At 39.8% G+C, this 16,915-nt stretch overlaps 2 protein-coding genes across 3 annotated transcripts in view; one reads left to right on the top strand and one right to left on the bottom strand.

Annotated features, from left to right (window-relative positions):
* atg7 (ATG7 autophagy related 7 homolog (S. cerevisiae)) overlaps positions 1 to 3,130 on the top strand; it is a 95,481-nt gene extending 92,351 nt beyond the window's left edge. Inside the window, exon 20 of the mRNA XM_056468103.1 lies at positions 2,196 to 3,130. Within this exon, the coding sequence (XP_056324078.1) occupies positions 2,196 to 2,228 (33 nt within the window). The 3' untranslated portion in view covers positions 2,229 to 3,130. The remainder of the gene's footprint in view (positions 1 to 2,195) is intronic.
* A 1,902-nt stretch (positions 3,131 to 5,032) lies between these two features.
* Positions 5,033 to 16,915, bottom strand: part of vgll4b (vestigial-like family member 4b) — a 54,425-nt gene continuing 42,542 nt past the window's right edge. For both annotated transcript variants that reach the window (XM_056468850.1, XM_056468849.1), the window contains 3 exons: positions 10,466 to 10,682; positions 8,101 to 8,224; positions 5,033 to 7,882 (listed from right to left, as the gene is read on the bottom strand). In XM_056468850.1, the coding sequence (XP_056324825.1) occupies positions 7,641 to 7,882; positions 8,101 to 8,224; positions 10,466 to 10,682 (583 nt within the window). In that variant the 3' untranslated portion in view covers positions 5,033 to 7,640. The remainder of the gene's footprint in view (positions 7,883 to 8,100; positions 8,225 to 10,465; positions 10,683 to 16,915) is intronic.

The following is a 16,915-nucleotide window of genomic DNA, read 5'->3' as shown; positions in this document are numbered from 1 at the left end:
AGCGCTGCTTGGCCTTTATTGGTTCAGGTTACTCCACAGCGCCACACGTGTGCATTGGTTGAAACATCCTTTTACTGTAAACTGAGTTCTTATTCATTTAGCTGTAAATAAACTACAATATAAAGGGAATTGTTGTAATTGTGTTTTCAATAGGAAACTGATTTCTAGTGACGGCTGTAATGGTTTCACTTTATAATATTATTGAAGAGAGACATTATTGCTGGAGAGCCGTGTGTTTTTGGTCAGACTCGCAGGTTCTCTCCCCCTGGTTTATGCATTTACTATCATGAGCCAGTCCCTTTATTACAGTGTTTGTTCAGAGATAATGTTAGATCATTAATTTACAGTTGTTGATTGTTGATGTTCACTCACGGTGCATTAACTCATGTTAATCAGCATGCATTTAGACGTTAATAATGCATTAGGTAATGTTGAACTGATTAATAAATGCTCTACAAGTATTGATCATTATTAGTTCATGTTACAGAATACTTTAACCTCTTAAAGTCAAGTGATATTTTGAGGTTTCCGTCTAGATTCTGAAAACATTCCTCCTGTATGCGTTTCTGGACACCGTGAAATGCATCCCGGCGGCACGTTTTTCTGCAGTTTTCGTGACTCCACCAGAGAGCACTGTTTACGCTTTTTGAGACCTCAGATTTCTCTCACGAGTGCCGTTCGCTCCTGCTGCATAAATCCACCAGAGGCTGCTGTTTGACTGACTGAATGACTGACCGATCGACTGACCCGCTCACCTACTTCCCTAAACCCAACCAACATATCTCAAAAGCAATCCAGGAAAGCTGATTTTTACCACGTTTTCAGATTTTACAACATTCTCACCCTGTTATTTACTTGTTTATTTTATTTTTTTGAATTATCCCTGTCGTCGTGGTCAGCTCCTCTCTCCGTCTCAAGTCCCCTGACGTACATGGCACACTAACAGGACAGGACAGGTTGTAGCAGGAAAGCCGTCTATACAGAAGTGAGCGGTCAGTTAGTAAGCGTAAGAAGGAATAGCGTCGCACCGCCTCATAGCGTTTGTTTACAAAAATGAAACACAGCCATACGTACATCCGGCTACATAGTTCATGAGCTCCAGAAACGTCTGTAAGGCTACGCTCTCAGAATGAGCCTGTGTTGGGATTTGACCTTCCCAAATCCACATGCAGAAGTGTAAATGCAAAGGTTTGGTCTTATTTTAAAGAAAACACTGTTGAAAGTGATCAAAATAATTGTAGATGTTGTCTGTGTTGTAATAAATCCCTCCAATAAAGAGAATCCCTCAGGTTCTGTGTGGTTGAGGTTGCTGTATTTAACTTTAGTGGTTCCTGCACATGTCTGTAATCATAGGAAAACAGACGAATGTCTCTATCATCTATGCAAAACTCATCCTTTTCCAAGAGATGAGAGAACAGAACCACTTACAGGGTTATTGTGCCGCTCAGACCTTTAACAATTAAAGAATGCTGAAGTAAAAGACGACACAGACCCGGTACCCAGAGCTTAGGAGGTTAACTAATGAAACCTCATAGTAAAGTGTGAGTGAACATGCTTCTTGATTTCAGAATATCTTATTTAATAACCCGTTCTAGTCATTAAAACAAGAGTTTGCTCACAGAACAGAGAATACATTTCAGTTCATCTCTTTATTACATTGGTCTCATTATAAATGTCTGATTTCATATCTTTCCTCAACATGTTCATTTGTGCGTAGTGATTTTTGGACTGTGTGTCTTCAGTACTGACTAATCTAATGTATCTGCACTCATATATTACTGTATAGCATCCTGATGAGAATATTCATACACGGTCGATGTTTCTCCACAGTTTTTACCTTCAGCAAAGTTTAAATGCCATAGTTTACCATCATTTATGCTTTATATGTTATGCTTTATACATCGAATACAGCAGTGTTTCTCAACCACGTTCCTGGAGGAGCACCAGCACTGCATCTTTTGGATGTCTATCACACCCATTACAGGTCTGTTATTGAGCTGATGATCTGACTCTGGTGTGCTTGGTTAAGGAGACATGGAAAAGTCTGGTGCTCCTCCTGGAACGTGGTTGAGAAACACTGTACTACAGTATTAGTATTCCCATAGTGTATTTAGTATTGTTTCTTCTGCAGTGTTATTCTTCTCTGTTTGATGAGTGTTATTGATGATGTTTGAATCTCCTCTTCTGTCCTGCAGATCTGGGACATGAGTGACGACGAGAGCATCTGAACATCTTCATCTGTGCGTTCACATGCAGAGACAGCTCAGAGACTGCTGGAAGTGTTGATGTGAAGCTTCATGTTATACCTGTGAGTCTCCATCAGAAACACTGACGCTCTGTATTAAACATCTGAATATATATATATACACACACACACACACACATGTATTACTCTGTTGGTCATTTGCAGCACTCCCCAGTTTCATTCCACAGACGTCATTTTGATGCATTTTCCAAACACAGATGATTAGTTTTATATATCTTTAATGAAAGCTAAGACTGTTTAATTCCAGCAAAACCCTTAAACATTCATGAAGACATCCTAACAGCAATTATTGTCAAACATGTGCTTCAAATGCTTTCATATTAAGATCTACGCTGTAAAAACAGAGCTTCTCTGAGAGTTTAGTCTTGTTTTTAGTCCTTCAATCAAGAAGCTTTATCTTCATATGGGCTTGTTTTTGAGTCTAAATGAAGCGAGTTTTTCCTTTAAACATGTCAAATAATCAGCCAACGCTGGTAAATGAAGTAAACTAGTTTCTGTTTAGCGGTAACATTATTTTACTCGCCTCTTTAGGAGATTATTTGACTTGTTTTAAAGAAAAACTCAATTCATTTTGACAGATTTTCAATAATTGATTATTTTTTTTGCTCGTCTAGAAAATGCTTCAGGAAACAAGACTAACTCTGCGTAAGAAAAGCGTTTTTGCAGTGCAAGTGAAGCTTTTATTAAGTGTATTTATGAACGTGAATCATCATACTCGGGGTGCAACTCTTAGACAAATGTCAGATTCTCTAAAACACTGAATATCACTGACCTGTAATGACCATAACAAACAACAACATGCTGATGTAAGAGTGTGTGTATACACTGTCTGCTTTCTGATCATAAAAGTGAACGCTTCACACACACGGTGCTCCGCTTGTTCTGTGTATTATTTGCTTGCTTTTAAATCTATCGAGAGTAAAGCTCATGCTGTATCCACATATTTGACCAGAACTCCAGATCCTTCATCAGCTTCACATTCTGGGTTTTGCCATGAATAATGATGACCTGAAAGACTATAAGGTTAGCACTGTGGCCTCACAGCAAGAAGGTCTCTGGTTCAAGTCTCGGCTGGGTCAGTTGGTGTTTCTGTGTGGAGTTTGCATGTTCTCCCCCTGTTGGCGTGGGTTTCCTCTGGGTGCTCAGGTTTCCCCCACAGTCCAAACACATGTGCTATAGGGGAATTGATCAACTAAATTGGTTGTAGCTTCTGTGTATATGGGTGTTTCCCAGTACTGGGTTGCAGCTGGAAGGGCATCCTCTGTGTAAAACATATGCTGGAATAGTTGGTGGTTCATTCCACTGTGGCGACCCCTGATAAATAAGGGACTAAGCTGAATGGAACACTAGGTTTCTTACACACTAGAATATGTGACTGTAGACCACAAAACCAGCAGCAACACGTGTCTTTTTAATGGTGAATTGAGATGTGTGCATTATCTGAACGTTAAATCAGCTTCTATTGATGTGTGGTTTATGGGGACCGGACAGCTGAGAACATTATTGAACATCTGGAATCAGAGGATTAAAAATCTAATCGAAATACTGAGAGAATGACCATTAAAGATGTCAGGTCTTAGGGTAGCGAACTAATCAACATGTGAACATTGCTATATTTACAGTTTACTTAATATCCTAATGATTTTTGGCATAAAGGAAAAACCATCTATGACTTGACTCCTGCAAAATAACAGTGAGCTCCAGGGTCACGTACATCATTTTATTCTGGGGAAAACAAATCGCTTTCATTAATGGATTAATTTTCCATCATTTCCAGAGTAAGTTTAAATGTGCATAAATCTTTCAGGTCATTTTTACTGCAGGACTCATTTCCTGACATACTAATGCAATCTGACTCCAAAATACACATTAATTGTGACCTGAAATCTTCACAGTGTTGCTATAATCAGTAAATCCACTGATATACAGCTTTATTTAAGAATAGGACAGCTCATGTGTTTGACTTTGACTTTTCTGGCTGAATGAAAACAGAACTTTGATTCACACCAATAGTTTTTCCTCTTCATATGCAGACGCTGATGTGAAACCCATGGAGTAAATGTAATACTTTAAGCTGCAGCACCAAAAAAGCCTTTTATTTAAAGACACTTCATATGGAGAACAGTCACATGTTTCTGTGGGTCTGGTCTATTAAATCTGACCTTTAATTTGGATTTTCTATTGGATTGGCATCGGGTGATTGGCTGGGCCATTCTACAGCTTGATTTTCTTTCTCTGAGAGTCTCCTTGGCTGTGTTTTGGATCATTGTCCTGCTGAAATGGTTTCATCTTCATCCTCCTGCTAATGTAGATGTTGGACTGAAGCAGCTGATATTCATTTACAGGGCAGAGGGTTGCTTGTCAGGGAGATTTCAGCTGCTGTCTGGGCTTTCACTGCCCAAATACACCTCCCTTTCTTCATCTGTTCAATACTTTTTCCCTGCGAAATTTAGTTTTTTTACACAGAACTTCATTTGTAAACAGATTAGGTTTGTTTTCTTTGCATATATGGATTGCTTTGGTTGTTACCAACATCTGGGGAAGATTTCAAGTCATCAGCACCTTCATGAATATGTTTTCTGAGAAAATAGTGACGTGTTCAATACTTACAGTATTTCCCGCTGTGTGTTCAAGAGAAGAGAGACTCAAACAGGTTTATAATCCCTCAAGTATGACAAATGAATTATTTTCAATAATAACTTATTCTCCCCCAGTGCATTTGTCGTGTGTTTTAATCTGTAAAGCATGACTATGTAGACGCCGTCAGTGGTTTAAGAGCACTTTATTGTTCATTGAGGCTACTTAAAAGTACAAAACAATGGCCTGCCAAAAGTTTGCTTTATTCCGAGGCCATGAAATGAGTATAATACAGATTTACAACTCATCCAGAGGTGCGGTGAACGTCTGTTCTAACGTTGGTTCTCCTGGAAGCGCACGTCCAATAGAAAACATACATATATATATATAATGTTGGAGTGGAGAAAGATTTGTTCAATTGTCTCCAGAGACAGTCGAAAGCTCCGTTCAGAAGTGTGTCGAGACTCAGTAGCCTTCGAAATAATACACAAGTGGCTATTATTACACTACCGCAGTGTGTGTTCATAGAATAACTGTGTTCCTGCACTTTAACAGACAAAACTACAAACAAAAAAGATCAACTTTTTTACTCGAGAGAGAAACAAAAGAGCATGATTACAATAAAGGGAAATTAAATAGCTACACATCATTAACAAATTAACTGTTCCTCAAAAAATACCTACGATTCGTGTTCTCTGTACATTCGTTACGCACAGCGTAATGATGGTCTTATAGTTTCCTATATAAAAACTTTTTTTGTTGTTTTTAATTAAGTGATTTACCTACAGCGTGTGTGTGTGTGTGTCGTAAGCAGAGTGTGTGTTCTGCGCAGATATCTGGCAGTGAAATGTGTGTGTTTGACGGATTTCAGGAAAATCTGAAAACCTGCGAGAGACTTTGTGAATCTGTCTGATAATGATGATCTGAGCTGAAGGAATGTTAGCGTCTCCCGTTTCTGCAGACGTTAGCGAGTAGCTAAACTGAGTATAATCCTGCAGCACGATCCCTAGCGGAGGAATGTTCTGTGTTTCCGTACAAGCGCTCAAAGACAAGCAGGTCTGAATGCAGAATTAAGATGGCAGACTTCAAACACACAGACGCGCACACACGAACACGCACCCATACACATGCACGCACACAGACAGACACATGCACATATACAGATGTGCGCACACACAATGATGCACGCACACATGGACATAGGGTTGCACAATACTGGAATCCGATACTGAAATTTTAATGTCTATTTCCCGCCAACATTTGAGCGCTGTTGAGCTCGTTCTTAAACAGCACTGATTGGCCATTGTGTTCACCTGCTCAACAGAAATGACTGTGATTGGCTGTGAAGGTCATCAGTTCACCAAACTCACCGCTGTTTACTGAGTGAACACAGATTCAGGGACACTGGAGTGTTTTAAAGCCGCGATTCATCAGCAGATCACTCATATATCAGCTTATAGACAAACCAGCTGATCATCATGACTCTAAAACGCTCCAGTGTCCCTGAATCTGTGTTCACTCAGTAAACAGCGGTGAGTTTAGTGAACTGATGACCTTCACAGCCAATCAGTCATTTCTGCTGAGCAGGTGAACACAATAGCCAATCAGCGCTGTTAAAGAACTCGTTCAAATGTTGGCAGGAAATGGACGTTTTTAAAATGTTAGTATTGATTAGTACCGAATTCCAGTATCGTAACAACCCTACATTGACTCGCATACACACAGACTTGCATGCACATACACGCGCACACACACCTGCACGCATGCGCTTGCCGTTGTTCTGCAGAGTATCAGCGCTCCAGCGGAGCCGTGCAGAGCTGCTGCTGCTGCTGCAGTTTGAGTCCTGCGTCCTGTACCACCCATTAACACCAATACAAAAGCCCAGCGTTCATATATAGACGGCCTGTCCCGAGGCGGATCTCTGTATCTGGCAGCTCCCACCATCAATAATCAAAAGATAATAATATGGAGTACGACTGTACCAGCAGTAAGTTTATCTAGGACTGTTACTGACAAAAATAAAGTCAAATCTGAATAAAGAGAGAGAAGTATTACCACTGAAATGTCTACACAATAATAGATACCAGCTATTTTAAAAACATGCACGTATAAGCACTAGCTTACCCTTAAAGCAGCTACTCTACTCAAACCACAGTGCCTGGAGGACATCACCAACAAACAATGCCCACGTCTGCCGCACAACACAGAAACGTCAAGCGCAAATCAAATCAGGTTCTCCCATAAACAAGTGATCACTTCCTGTCTGCATGAGCCATTTCTGAACATCTAACGTGTGTGTGTGTGTGTGTGTGTGTGTGTGTGTGTGTGTGTGTGTGTGTGTGTGTGTGACACTAAACTGACACGACCTCCATCCATCCATAGTGCAAAATCAGTCCAGGCCCTCCGCTTTCGTTTCTCTTCAAGTATACACATATAGAGGCTCGACCGGGAGAGAGAGCACGCCACAGACAGAACGGCTTGCAATGGCTTGTGGGTAAAAAAACAAAACAAAAGGTTTGCATTAGCGGTTTCTTTGGTATCTGAGGCAGATGGTTAGACGATATCTGGCTGATTTCTTTTCTTTTAAATCTCAAGAACCAAAACAAACAAAATAAAAAGCTGTTTGTGGATATGGGCATCCCATAATGCAACAGCCAAGCTAAAAAAAGTACACTAGCATACTTAGAAAAGCAGTAAAATAAGCAGATTTGGAGAGTTAAGGAGCTCGTCCTGGTGGTATGTACATTAGCGATACGTCAGCGCTGCTAATCGTGTGTGTGTGTGTGTGGTCCTGTTTTCAAGACACCAGGGACGGGGAGTGATTGTGGTTCACCATGTGTGTGTTTGGAGAGGCGTCCGGGGAGTTGGAGCCACCTTTAGCCTTGATCTGCAGCCACGTTTCCCCCAGAGCCTTGGCGAAGTGGTCATCCACGGAGCCAGTGATGGACACAGAGTTTGTGACGGGCTCCGGCTCCTTGTAGTTCTTGCCCAGACTGCGGCGGAAATGCTCCTCGATCACAGGGTCACAGGCGGTGTTCGCTGAGACACGGAGAGAGAAATAAAATACAATGAACACAAGTGGAAACTCCAGACGTTCACGTGTCTATTCAGGCATGACTAGTGTGATTTATTAGTATATGCTGCATCTGGTGTGAACACAGAATTAGAGAAGGTCAATAGCACAGTACAGGATTCTGCAGAGTTCAGCGATGATAGACTGAAAGTGTATTGTGGGTCAGTATTCCTGCTGTACTCACAGTTGGAGACTCTTCTGTAGCTGGCGCTCAGGCCGGGGGAGCAGCCGTTGTGGGAGCCGGTGCAGTGGCTGAGGTTACAGTTACGGTTGTTCGCTGGAGCACAGGTGATCACAGAGGGCCGGTTCTGATCACACACACACACACACACACACACACACACACACACACACACACCCACACACACACACACACCCACACACACACCCACACACACACCCACACACACACACACACACACACACACACAGTCAGAATTATTAGCCTTCCAGTTAAATTAATTCTGTAATATTTTTCCCCCAAGTTCTGTTTAATAGATATAAAGTCATCTAAGTATACAAGAAGAGAGAAAGATTTGGGTTTATTGCAATAGCAGCTTCTTCAGCTATGTCATGGCATTTTATAAACATCACTTTTCTATAATTATCAAAATGTTAACAATAAAAGAGTCATCAACAGATATAAATAATACACATAATAAAATATAAGGTTAAACAATCTAAAACAGTTTAATCTGAGTGAGCATATGCCTAATCACAGGCTGCTTTAAAACAAGTCTCTCTCCTGTAAAGAGATCTCAGGCTCAAAAAGAGAGAGAGACCCCTATTTCAAAACAGAGTATATGCACAGCTACTGTTTTATCCTATAAACGTCCGGAGAGCGGCTAATGTGACGATTTTCAGTCCCACTTTATATTAAGTGTTGCTTATACCTGTGAACTTACATGTGTAAGCAGTATGTAACTACAGCGGTTACATAACTATACACTGCTACATAATATTTACTAGTGTAATACTGGTGTAACTACATGCGTAACAACACACTGGACATTGGTAACAATGCTAAAAAAGTACACATCTGTAGCAAGATTTAGATAAGTGCTTTGTGTAACAGCAATATGTGCAGGTGTTTACCCACTTCCACATCTGTTTGCATACCATGTACTTCTGAACACTGTATTAGAATAAGAATGGTAGAACTAAAGGCTCGTACACACCAGGACGCTTTTCATCAGCGTTTTTCAAGACGTTTTTCCGGATTCAAACCCAGGCATCGAGCAGAAGAGTCTGCAAAATCACTCCTTGACATTAGCTGGCGCTACACAACTTTAAGCTTCAGACACCCGCTTGTAACACAGAAGAAGACAAAGTTGACACGCTTGTTGTTATGGATGGTTCAAGCAGCAGCTCTAGCGATGAAGAAATGATTATGGTTCAGCAAAGCCATAAGCAGCTCCACGTTCATATCGCCTCTGGGCATCTTCTTCAATGTGCGCTCTTATTGACAGTTTTGCTCTTGAGCGCCTCCAAGTGCTGTTTACTGTAACTTCAGCAGCTCCGTGCACGTGAACAAAAGTGCCGATCTGATTGGTGGAGAAGGTTTTGAAGCGGCGTGTAAAAACAAAAGACGAGCAGGAGGCGTTTCTTTACAAATGACGCTTTTGCAGATGACGTTCTGCGTGTTGGTGTGCACGATCACATTGACGTCTTATTTAGTCACGAGGAGTTAAACATCGACGGAAAACGCGAGCAAATAACGTCTCGGTGTGCACAGGCCTTAACGCTGCATTAGACCTTGTGATACCAGTGTAATTACAGGGTAAATCCTCAGGAACTGTCCGCTCAATATAAAGCGTAAAATGGTCACGAATTACAGTGTAATATATAACACCTACGCCTTTGTGCAACTGTTTAACAGCAAACGTCTGACAAAAAAAGTATAAGTGTATATAGAAACATCCAAATGCCTTATGTTTACATGTTGTTTTAAGGTAAACCGTTAAACCACATCAGTAATTCACATTACAGGGGAAGTTATCTAAGATTGTGTTATTAATGTCCTGTTACACATTTAAAGTAACATTATTATTCAGTGTGTTGTTACGTGTGTGTAGATACACCAGTGTTTCACAAGTAAATACTATGCTGCAGTGTGTACATACACTGTAGTTACATACTACTTGCACATCTAGTTACTGTGTAAGTTCACAGGTATAAGCGACACTTAATATAAAGCCTGACCCTATTTTCAATTGTACACAGTTGCTTTTACAGCGTGGATGTTGTAACGCAATTAAAATATAATCAGTTAAATAGACTTCAGCGTTTATTTAGTTGTTCAAGAGTAAAACGAGATGAAATATTCATTTACACACCGTAAGGATCAAAATACTGGAGTGAAATAAATGTTTCTATTGAAAGACATGGTGTGGGACAATGTAATGCAGTGCTTCTTGAACATTCTGAGACCCGCTTTACATCGTATATCAATCAGGCAGTGAAGATCAGTCAAGAAAACAGACCTTAAACTAGAACCTCTTGAAATTTGAATGGTGAATGTAAATAAATGCAGCGGTGTGTCTCTGTACCTGCTGGCGCTCCACAGGGCTGGCAGTAGGAGAGATGCCCACGCTGCGGCTGGCATCCATGTTTTTGGTCAGTGCGAGCGGCTGGTCCAGGGCCAGGCTAGGCATGTAGAGATGATGCCCACCAACCAGACTCATGCTGGGGGCCGCCATGCGCTCGATGGGGCTGCGGCTGCGCTCCCGGGGGTCTTTGCGGTAGTCCCCGTTGGCAGGCTTTCCTCTGGAAGAGAAACAAAGGAGGGATTGTACTGAGAAGGCATAGGACGATAACCGGTTTAAGGGTTTTTGAAACGTCAAGGTTTTAAAACTGGTAATATTTTCTGTTATACTGTTCCTTTATTAGCCCTATATACACTACCTGACAAAAGTCTTATCACCTATCCAACTTTTATGAACAGCAAATAATAACTGGACTTCTAGTTGATCATTTGGTGTCAGAAGTGGCTTATATAACAAGGTAAAGGCCTCTAGATGAGGCTTATTTGAGCACAATAAAATATGATCATGTCTTGATGTTGAATGATTTGATTAGGACAGTAAGGTCTGACTCTGCTTAGACTAAAGTCTGCTCACTGAACCTTCAATAATGTCCAGTATAGAATATGTGCTCATGCTGCAGTGGAAACAGAATGAATATTGTGTCTGACTCCATCATGAGCTTGGAGGACTGCATCCATACATCTCTGACATGACTCAAATCACTGATTAATAAAGTCATCTGGAATGGTGAAGAAATGCAGGACTCCCAGAGTTCATCAAGATTCTTTGGATTCATCTTCAGCGCCTCCTCCTTCATCTTACCCCAGACATGCTCAATAATGTTCATGTCTGGTGACTGGGCTGGCCAATCCTGGAGCACCTTGGCATTCTTTGCTTTTAGGAGCTTTGATGTGGAGGCTGAAGTATGAGGAGCGCTATCCTGCTGGAGAATTGGCCCTCTCCTGTGGTTTGTAATGTAATGGGCAGCACAAATGTCTTGATACCTCAGGCTGTTGATGTTGATCATCCACTCTGCAGATCTCTCCATACTGAATATAACCCCAAACCATGATTTCTCCTTCACCAAACTTGACTGATTTCTATGAGAATCTTGTGTCCATGTGGGTTCCAGTAGGTCTTCTGCAGTATTGGTGATGATTGGGATGCAGTTCAACAGATGATTGATGGGAAAAATCCACCTTCTGACACTTTTCCAAATGATCAACTAGAAGTCAAGTTATTATTTGCTGCTCTTACAACCGGGATCCACGACAAGACTTTTGTCAGGTAGTGTATACACACACACACACACAAACTATATGTACTCAGCGAGTACACAAACATTTAGTAAATAAAAACTTTTATTTAGGATGTGATTTATAGTTTGACAGCACTCATAACATTAGTTAATAATCTCTTGTTAGTCTGTTTAGCAGAGCCCACACATTACATAGACACTTAATATTACAATGATTAAATATTAAATGATATGCTAAGTGCATTTATAGGTGATACTTACAATTTAAAGTTCAATTAAAGTTATTATAATATCATAAAGTTACATTTATTTTATTTACATAATAAACAGAAAATATATATTAAGTTGAATTGACTCAGTTTTGATCAGCAGGTGTCTTTAGCATGTGCTGTTTCGAACTCTTCAAAATAGCAATTTCAAATCATTTTGTGTTGCTCAGTTGCTTTACAAAGCTTCATTTCTGCCATCACTAGTCACCACTGCTAGTGTTCAAGCATTCATTTAGGCCGTAATCTGCATTGTTTCAAAGACAGTTTTGTTCCATTTGCTCTCACAACTCTACATCAGCTCAGATCGCTGCTTACAAAAGGCCCTTTCCCTCCGCCGACCTCCTTTCCTGTTTTTCTTTTCCCTCTTAAAAGAATAGACACACACACACACACACACACACGCACACGCACACACACACACACACACACACACACACACACACACACACACATGCAGAAAAGCCATCCACCCTTCCGGAAGGATCGCTCTCCTGCTGCCAGCAGTGCGGGGGCCCAGCGAGGGGCCGAAAGCAGCATTGAAAGGGCTTCATCTGTGCTGCGCAGGAAGAGAACAGAACTTAATACCCTTCAGCGGCACAACAGAGCCCAACAACAGCCACTGAAACTATAATCAGCTATTTGAAGGAGATGCTTTCAGTGCACAATCTGTGAGTTTGAGGCACTTCGTCCACCTTCAGGAGGAGAAACGCTAAAGATTTACTACAGTCTCAGCTTAAAATGAAAAACTTTCATTTATCATAAGTTTAAAATTCAGGTAAATAAATAAAACATTGAATTAACAATAATTTAAGTAGAAAACAATGAATTTTCAAACAATATGTCATAAGCACTGAAATACAAATGTAAAACTTCTAATCAATATTGTTAAAAGGATTATGAATGTTTAATTATTCATGTTTCGTCATTACTACTTCTACATTTTACCATTAAACAATAAACAGGGGTCGAGTATGTTGAGCGTTTTCCACCTTCAGGATTTACTCCAGTCTCAGCTGCGATCCTTGTTGAAATCGTCTGTTACTTGGCAACGCAATTGGCAGGAGAAGCATCCGCAAGTAAACGGTTACGTCCACCGGAAATTACTGTCCTCACAACAACTAATGGAAAGCAGTGGAAGGAAATCTGTCTGACTGTCAGAAACTACTCCTTCACAATCGCTTCCTCTGCGAGATCAGCCTTTACCATAAAAACACACACAGTTTACACATTTACTGAAGAAGTTGAGATATAATGACAGCACCACAGATTTATAACGGCTCAAGTAAACAGCAGGCGATTACTGAAAACAAATGTTTTGGGGGTTTTCTGTACGTTTGATCGCTGAGCTGCTTTTTTTTGTGAAACGGCATTATAAAAGTGTTCACACTTCATTCAGTCAGTCAGTTTACACCTTATAAGCTTGATTTTACAGTAGTTTGCTTTTATACCTTCATAGACTACTGTAGTGTTTAATCAGGTCTGCAATCCAGCATTTCCTTTCATTTAAATGTTGGCTTATTGTGAACTTGCTTCATAATTAAGGCCAAACTTTACATTTAAATTAACTAATTAAATCTGAAAAATCAGCTGGGTCAGTTGGCAGTTCTGTGTGGAGTTTGCATGTTCTCCAAACATCCAAAGACCAAAGACATGTGGTACAGGTGACTTGTGTGAGCTAAATTGTCTGTAGTGTATGTGTGTGAATTAAAGTCTATGGGTGTTTCCCAGTGATGGGTTGCAGCTGGAAGGGCATCCGCTGTGTAAAACATATGCTGGATAAGTTGGCGGTTCATTCCGCTGTGGCGACCCCTGATTAATAAAGGGACTAAACTGAAAATAAAATGAATGAATGAATCTGAAAGATCACCCTGCCCTTGAAACACACAGAAATTTTGCAATGAATGCGTTAGACCGTTTGAGCATCGATACAGCAATATGTGTATCGGCAAGTCACAGCGCAGGATTAGATTATTAATTAAAGATTAATAAATAAGAATATTATTATAGTTTAATTAGTTATACCATGGTGACCATGCTGATTTACATTTGATCGTTTAATTTCTGTAGTTGAATACTGTTAGAGACTGCAGTAAACAATAAAGCACCGTTTATTTAGTTTTAATTGTAGCTTATTATTTTTATGCAGATCTACTGTATTAAAAAGGACTTGAGCATCTCAGTCACTCTAAATTAATGAGTTCTTTCTAAATAGAGCTGTTCAAATCAGCTTGTGAAATTATATTCATATCGCAGTAAAACAAAATATCACAATGTCAGATTCATTCAATATCATGCAGCCCAAGATTACGCAACACAAATCAACCAAGAGAGTACTGCATCTTTAGCGTTTTGGACTTTAATAACCTCCTTGTACTGGAGAAAGCCAGACTTATGTATTAGGAGTGACATGGGGTGGGAAGGACGGGTGAGGATCTAAAATTTACATTGTTACCTATTCATTTTATATTGTTTTATGCTGTATATCAGAGTGAATGTCCAAGCATCCACCCTTAAGGTACAAAGCCATTTAAAGTAAATTTATGCACATTTACACAGGCAAATCTAATCATTTCAACTAAAATAAATAAATAAATAAAATCCCCACTACTGGACATTTCCCCCGGCAGCTTTCATGACATGCTCATGTTGGACATGGATTTGTAATCTCTGTGCTTCATGCATTATTACTATCATCAGTAATTTAGCTAATGTGATGCACATTTAAGTCCAGGAGTTCAGACATCATATTTCCAGCAGAAAGGTCAGATCTAAGAGAATATTCAGAGAAACCTGCTGAAAGCCTCTTTAATAAAGATCCTTCAAAAACAAACAGCAGAGTCCCTCTTTTCTTCCTCCAGATCTTTCAGTTCTCTGCTACTCCTCTCAGATGTCAGCTAAAAACCTTCTGGCAATTTTCCTCGAGTGCTTTCAAGAGCATTTGCTTCAGGAAAATATATTTGCCAATTCTGTTTAGGATTATTAAAACCAGCAGCAGCTCTTCAGAGGCTTCAGATTCAGAATTCTGCATGATATTGGAGAAAATTGACAATTGCAATCCTTTTGGTTTGTCTGCAACATGTCTGAATTTAATTTCATTGTTTGAGATTGATTGGGATTATTTTGATTAGGGGAGCATCTGCATAGAGTATAATAATAATCACAGACTAACAAGGAACAAAGATACAGATGAAATGAACCACGTTTAATGTTTTCTCTAGAATCTAACAGTACTGAGGTATAGAAATTCAATAATCATTGGTATAGTCTTCACTCTATTAATAAATACACTCGATCTGTTAAAGCATATAACATGGATTTAAATTAGCTTGAAATCAGTCACAGGTCTTAAAAAAACACACCCAGATTAAAATCTTTCACTCAATTAGGGTCAAATTGAACGCTGACCCCGCAACGCACACGTTCTGAAGTGTGGTGGCTGGTTATTATAATCCTGACTCGACATTGCAGATCTACTAGTGACTGTATTCATACATTAGCTGAAATGATATACCACGCATGTATAAACGTGTTGTAAATCTGTTTTCTGATGTGCTCATGCAACAACGCAAACATTCAAGAACATGGGTTAAAGCAGTGTTTCTCAACCACGTTCCTGAAGGAGCACCATCTCTGCACATTTTCCCTGTCTCCTTAACCAAACACACCAGATTCAGATCATCAGCTCAATAACAGAGACTGAAAGACATGCAATGGCTGTGACAGACAAAGGAGACATCCAAAACATGCAGTGTTGGTGCTCCTTCAGGAACGTGGTTGAGAAACACTAGGTTAAAGCACACTACACAAACACAAGTATGAAAAGCAAACCTGTGATAAGCATAATTCTCAATATCACTGTAAATAATCTGCTCACTTGTGGCACTGTGCAATGTTTACAAGCAAGACCAAAAAAATGACCACAACAGTTGTGATACAATACATTTTTGGATTGGTATTAAAGGTTGTAGTTGTAAATGCCTTTGCAGTGATATATATACACTGATGAACAAGTAAGATTATTTAGATGTGTAAATATATGCTGCTCTTTCCTCTTAAAAACAAAATAAACTGAATAAAAATGAGAAAACAGCGAGCCGGAGAGCATGTGATATAGCCTGTGATACTCTGGTTATGTGAGAGTTTGAATTACAGATTTAGTTCACCCAAAATTTACGCATAATTGATTCTCCAAACCAGATTGTTTTCTGTTTAACACAAATGAAGATTGTTACGGTTGCCGTATATTGTTAGGATTTTTGCCTCCTGTTCTTTTTCTATCTCTCTCTCTTTCTCTCAGCCAGTCATATCCTTTAGGTCCGCCTTCGCGACAGCCGATTGGTTGGGAGACCCGTCACTCATCATTGGGTGACGTGGCGCGATGACATAAAAGGACGCCAGGGAGAGCGCTTTTCCTTTGATCCTGTTTTTTGTGTGTTTTGCAGACATGATTTTGTCATTCGTTGTTTTTGCTTAACTTTCGTTTGGATAACATTATTTATTATTATTTCTGCCCATTTTTGAACTACGTTGTGATTTTTGTACATCTTAGTTTCGATGGTTTGTTTGTTACTTTTGGCCCAGCTCTTTACCTGGCAAAAAAATCAAGAGTTTGTATTAAGAGTTGACTCTGTCCTCAGAGTAAGGTGGATAGGAAGATGTCATACGACTTCCATTCTGCAAACACGTAGTCAATTCATTGTTTAAAACACCAGTAAGAAGTGAACGCCATCTGTGTATTTATATTTTTGTATACTTAGTGTAGTATAGGTAAGATTATGGTGCTTGGCGCTGAAGATTTTTCTGTTCATGCTTCTATAGGTAGGTAAGGGGTTTGTTTATGAGGTAGAATTGTTTTGTTATATTTATTTCTTTGATTTTGGCTTCACTAGCATCCCCTCACTCTATTTTGTTTGATTCTTGGTTTCATTTCCTACTTTATTATTGTAA

Source organism: Danio aesculapii, chromosome 11, assembly GCF_903798145.1.
Source record: "Danio aesculapii chromosome 11, fDanAes4.1, whole genome shotgun sequence".
Lineage (NCBI taxonomy): Eukaryota > Metazoa > Chordata > Actinopteri > Cypriniformes > Danionidae > Danio > Danio aesculapii.
The sequence above is the reverse complement of the archived record's forward strand: the minus strand, read 5'-3'. Positions and strand labels throughout refer to the sequence as shown.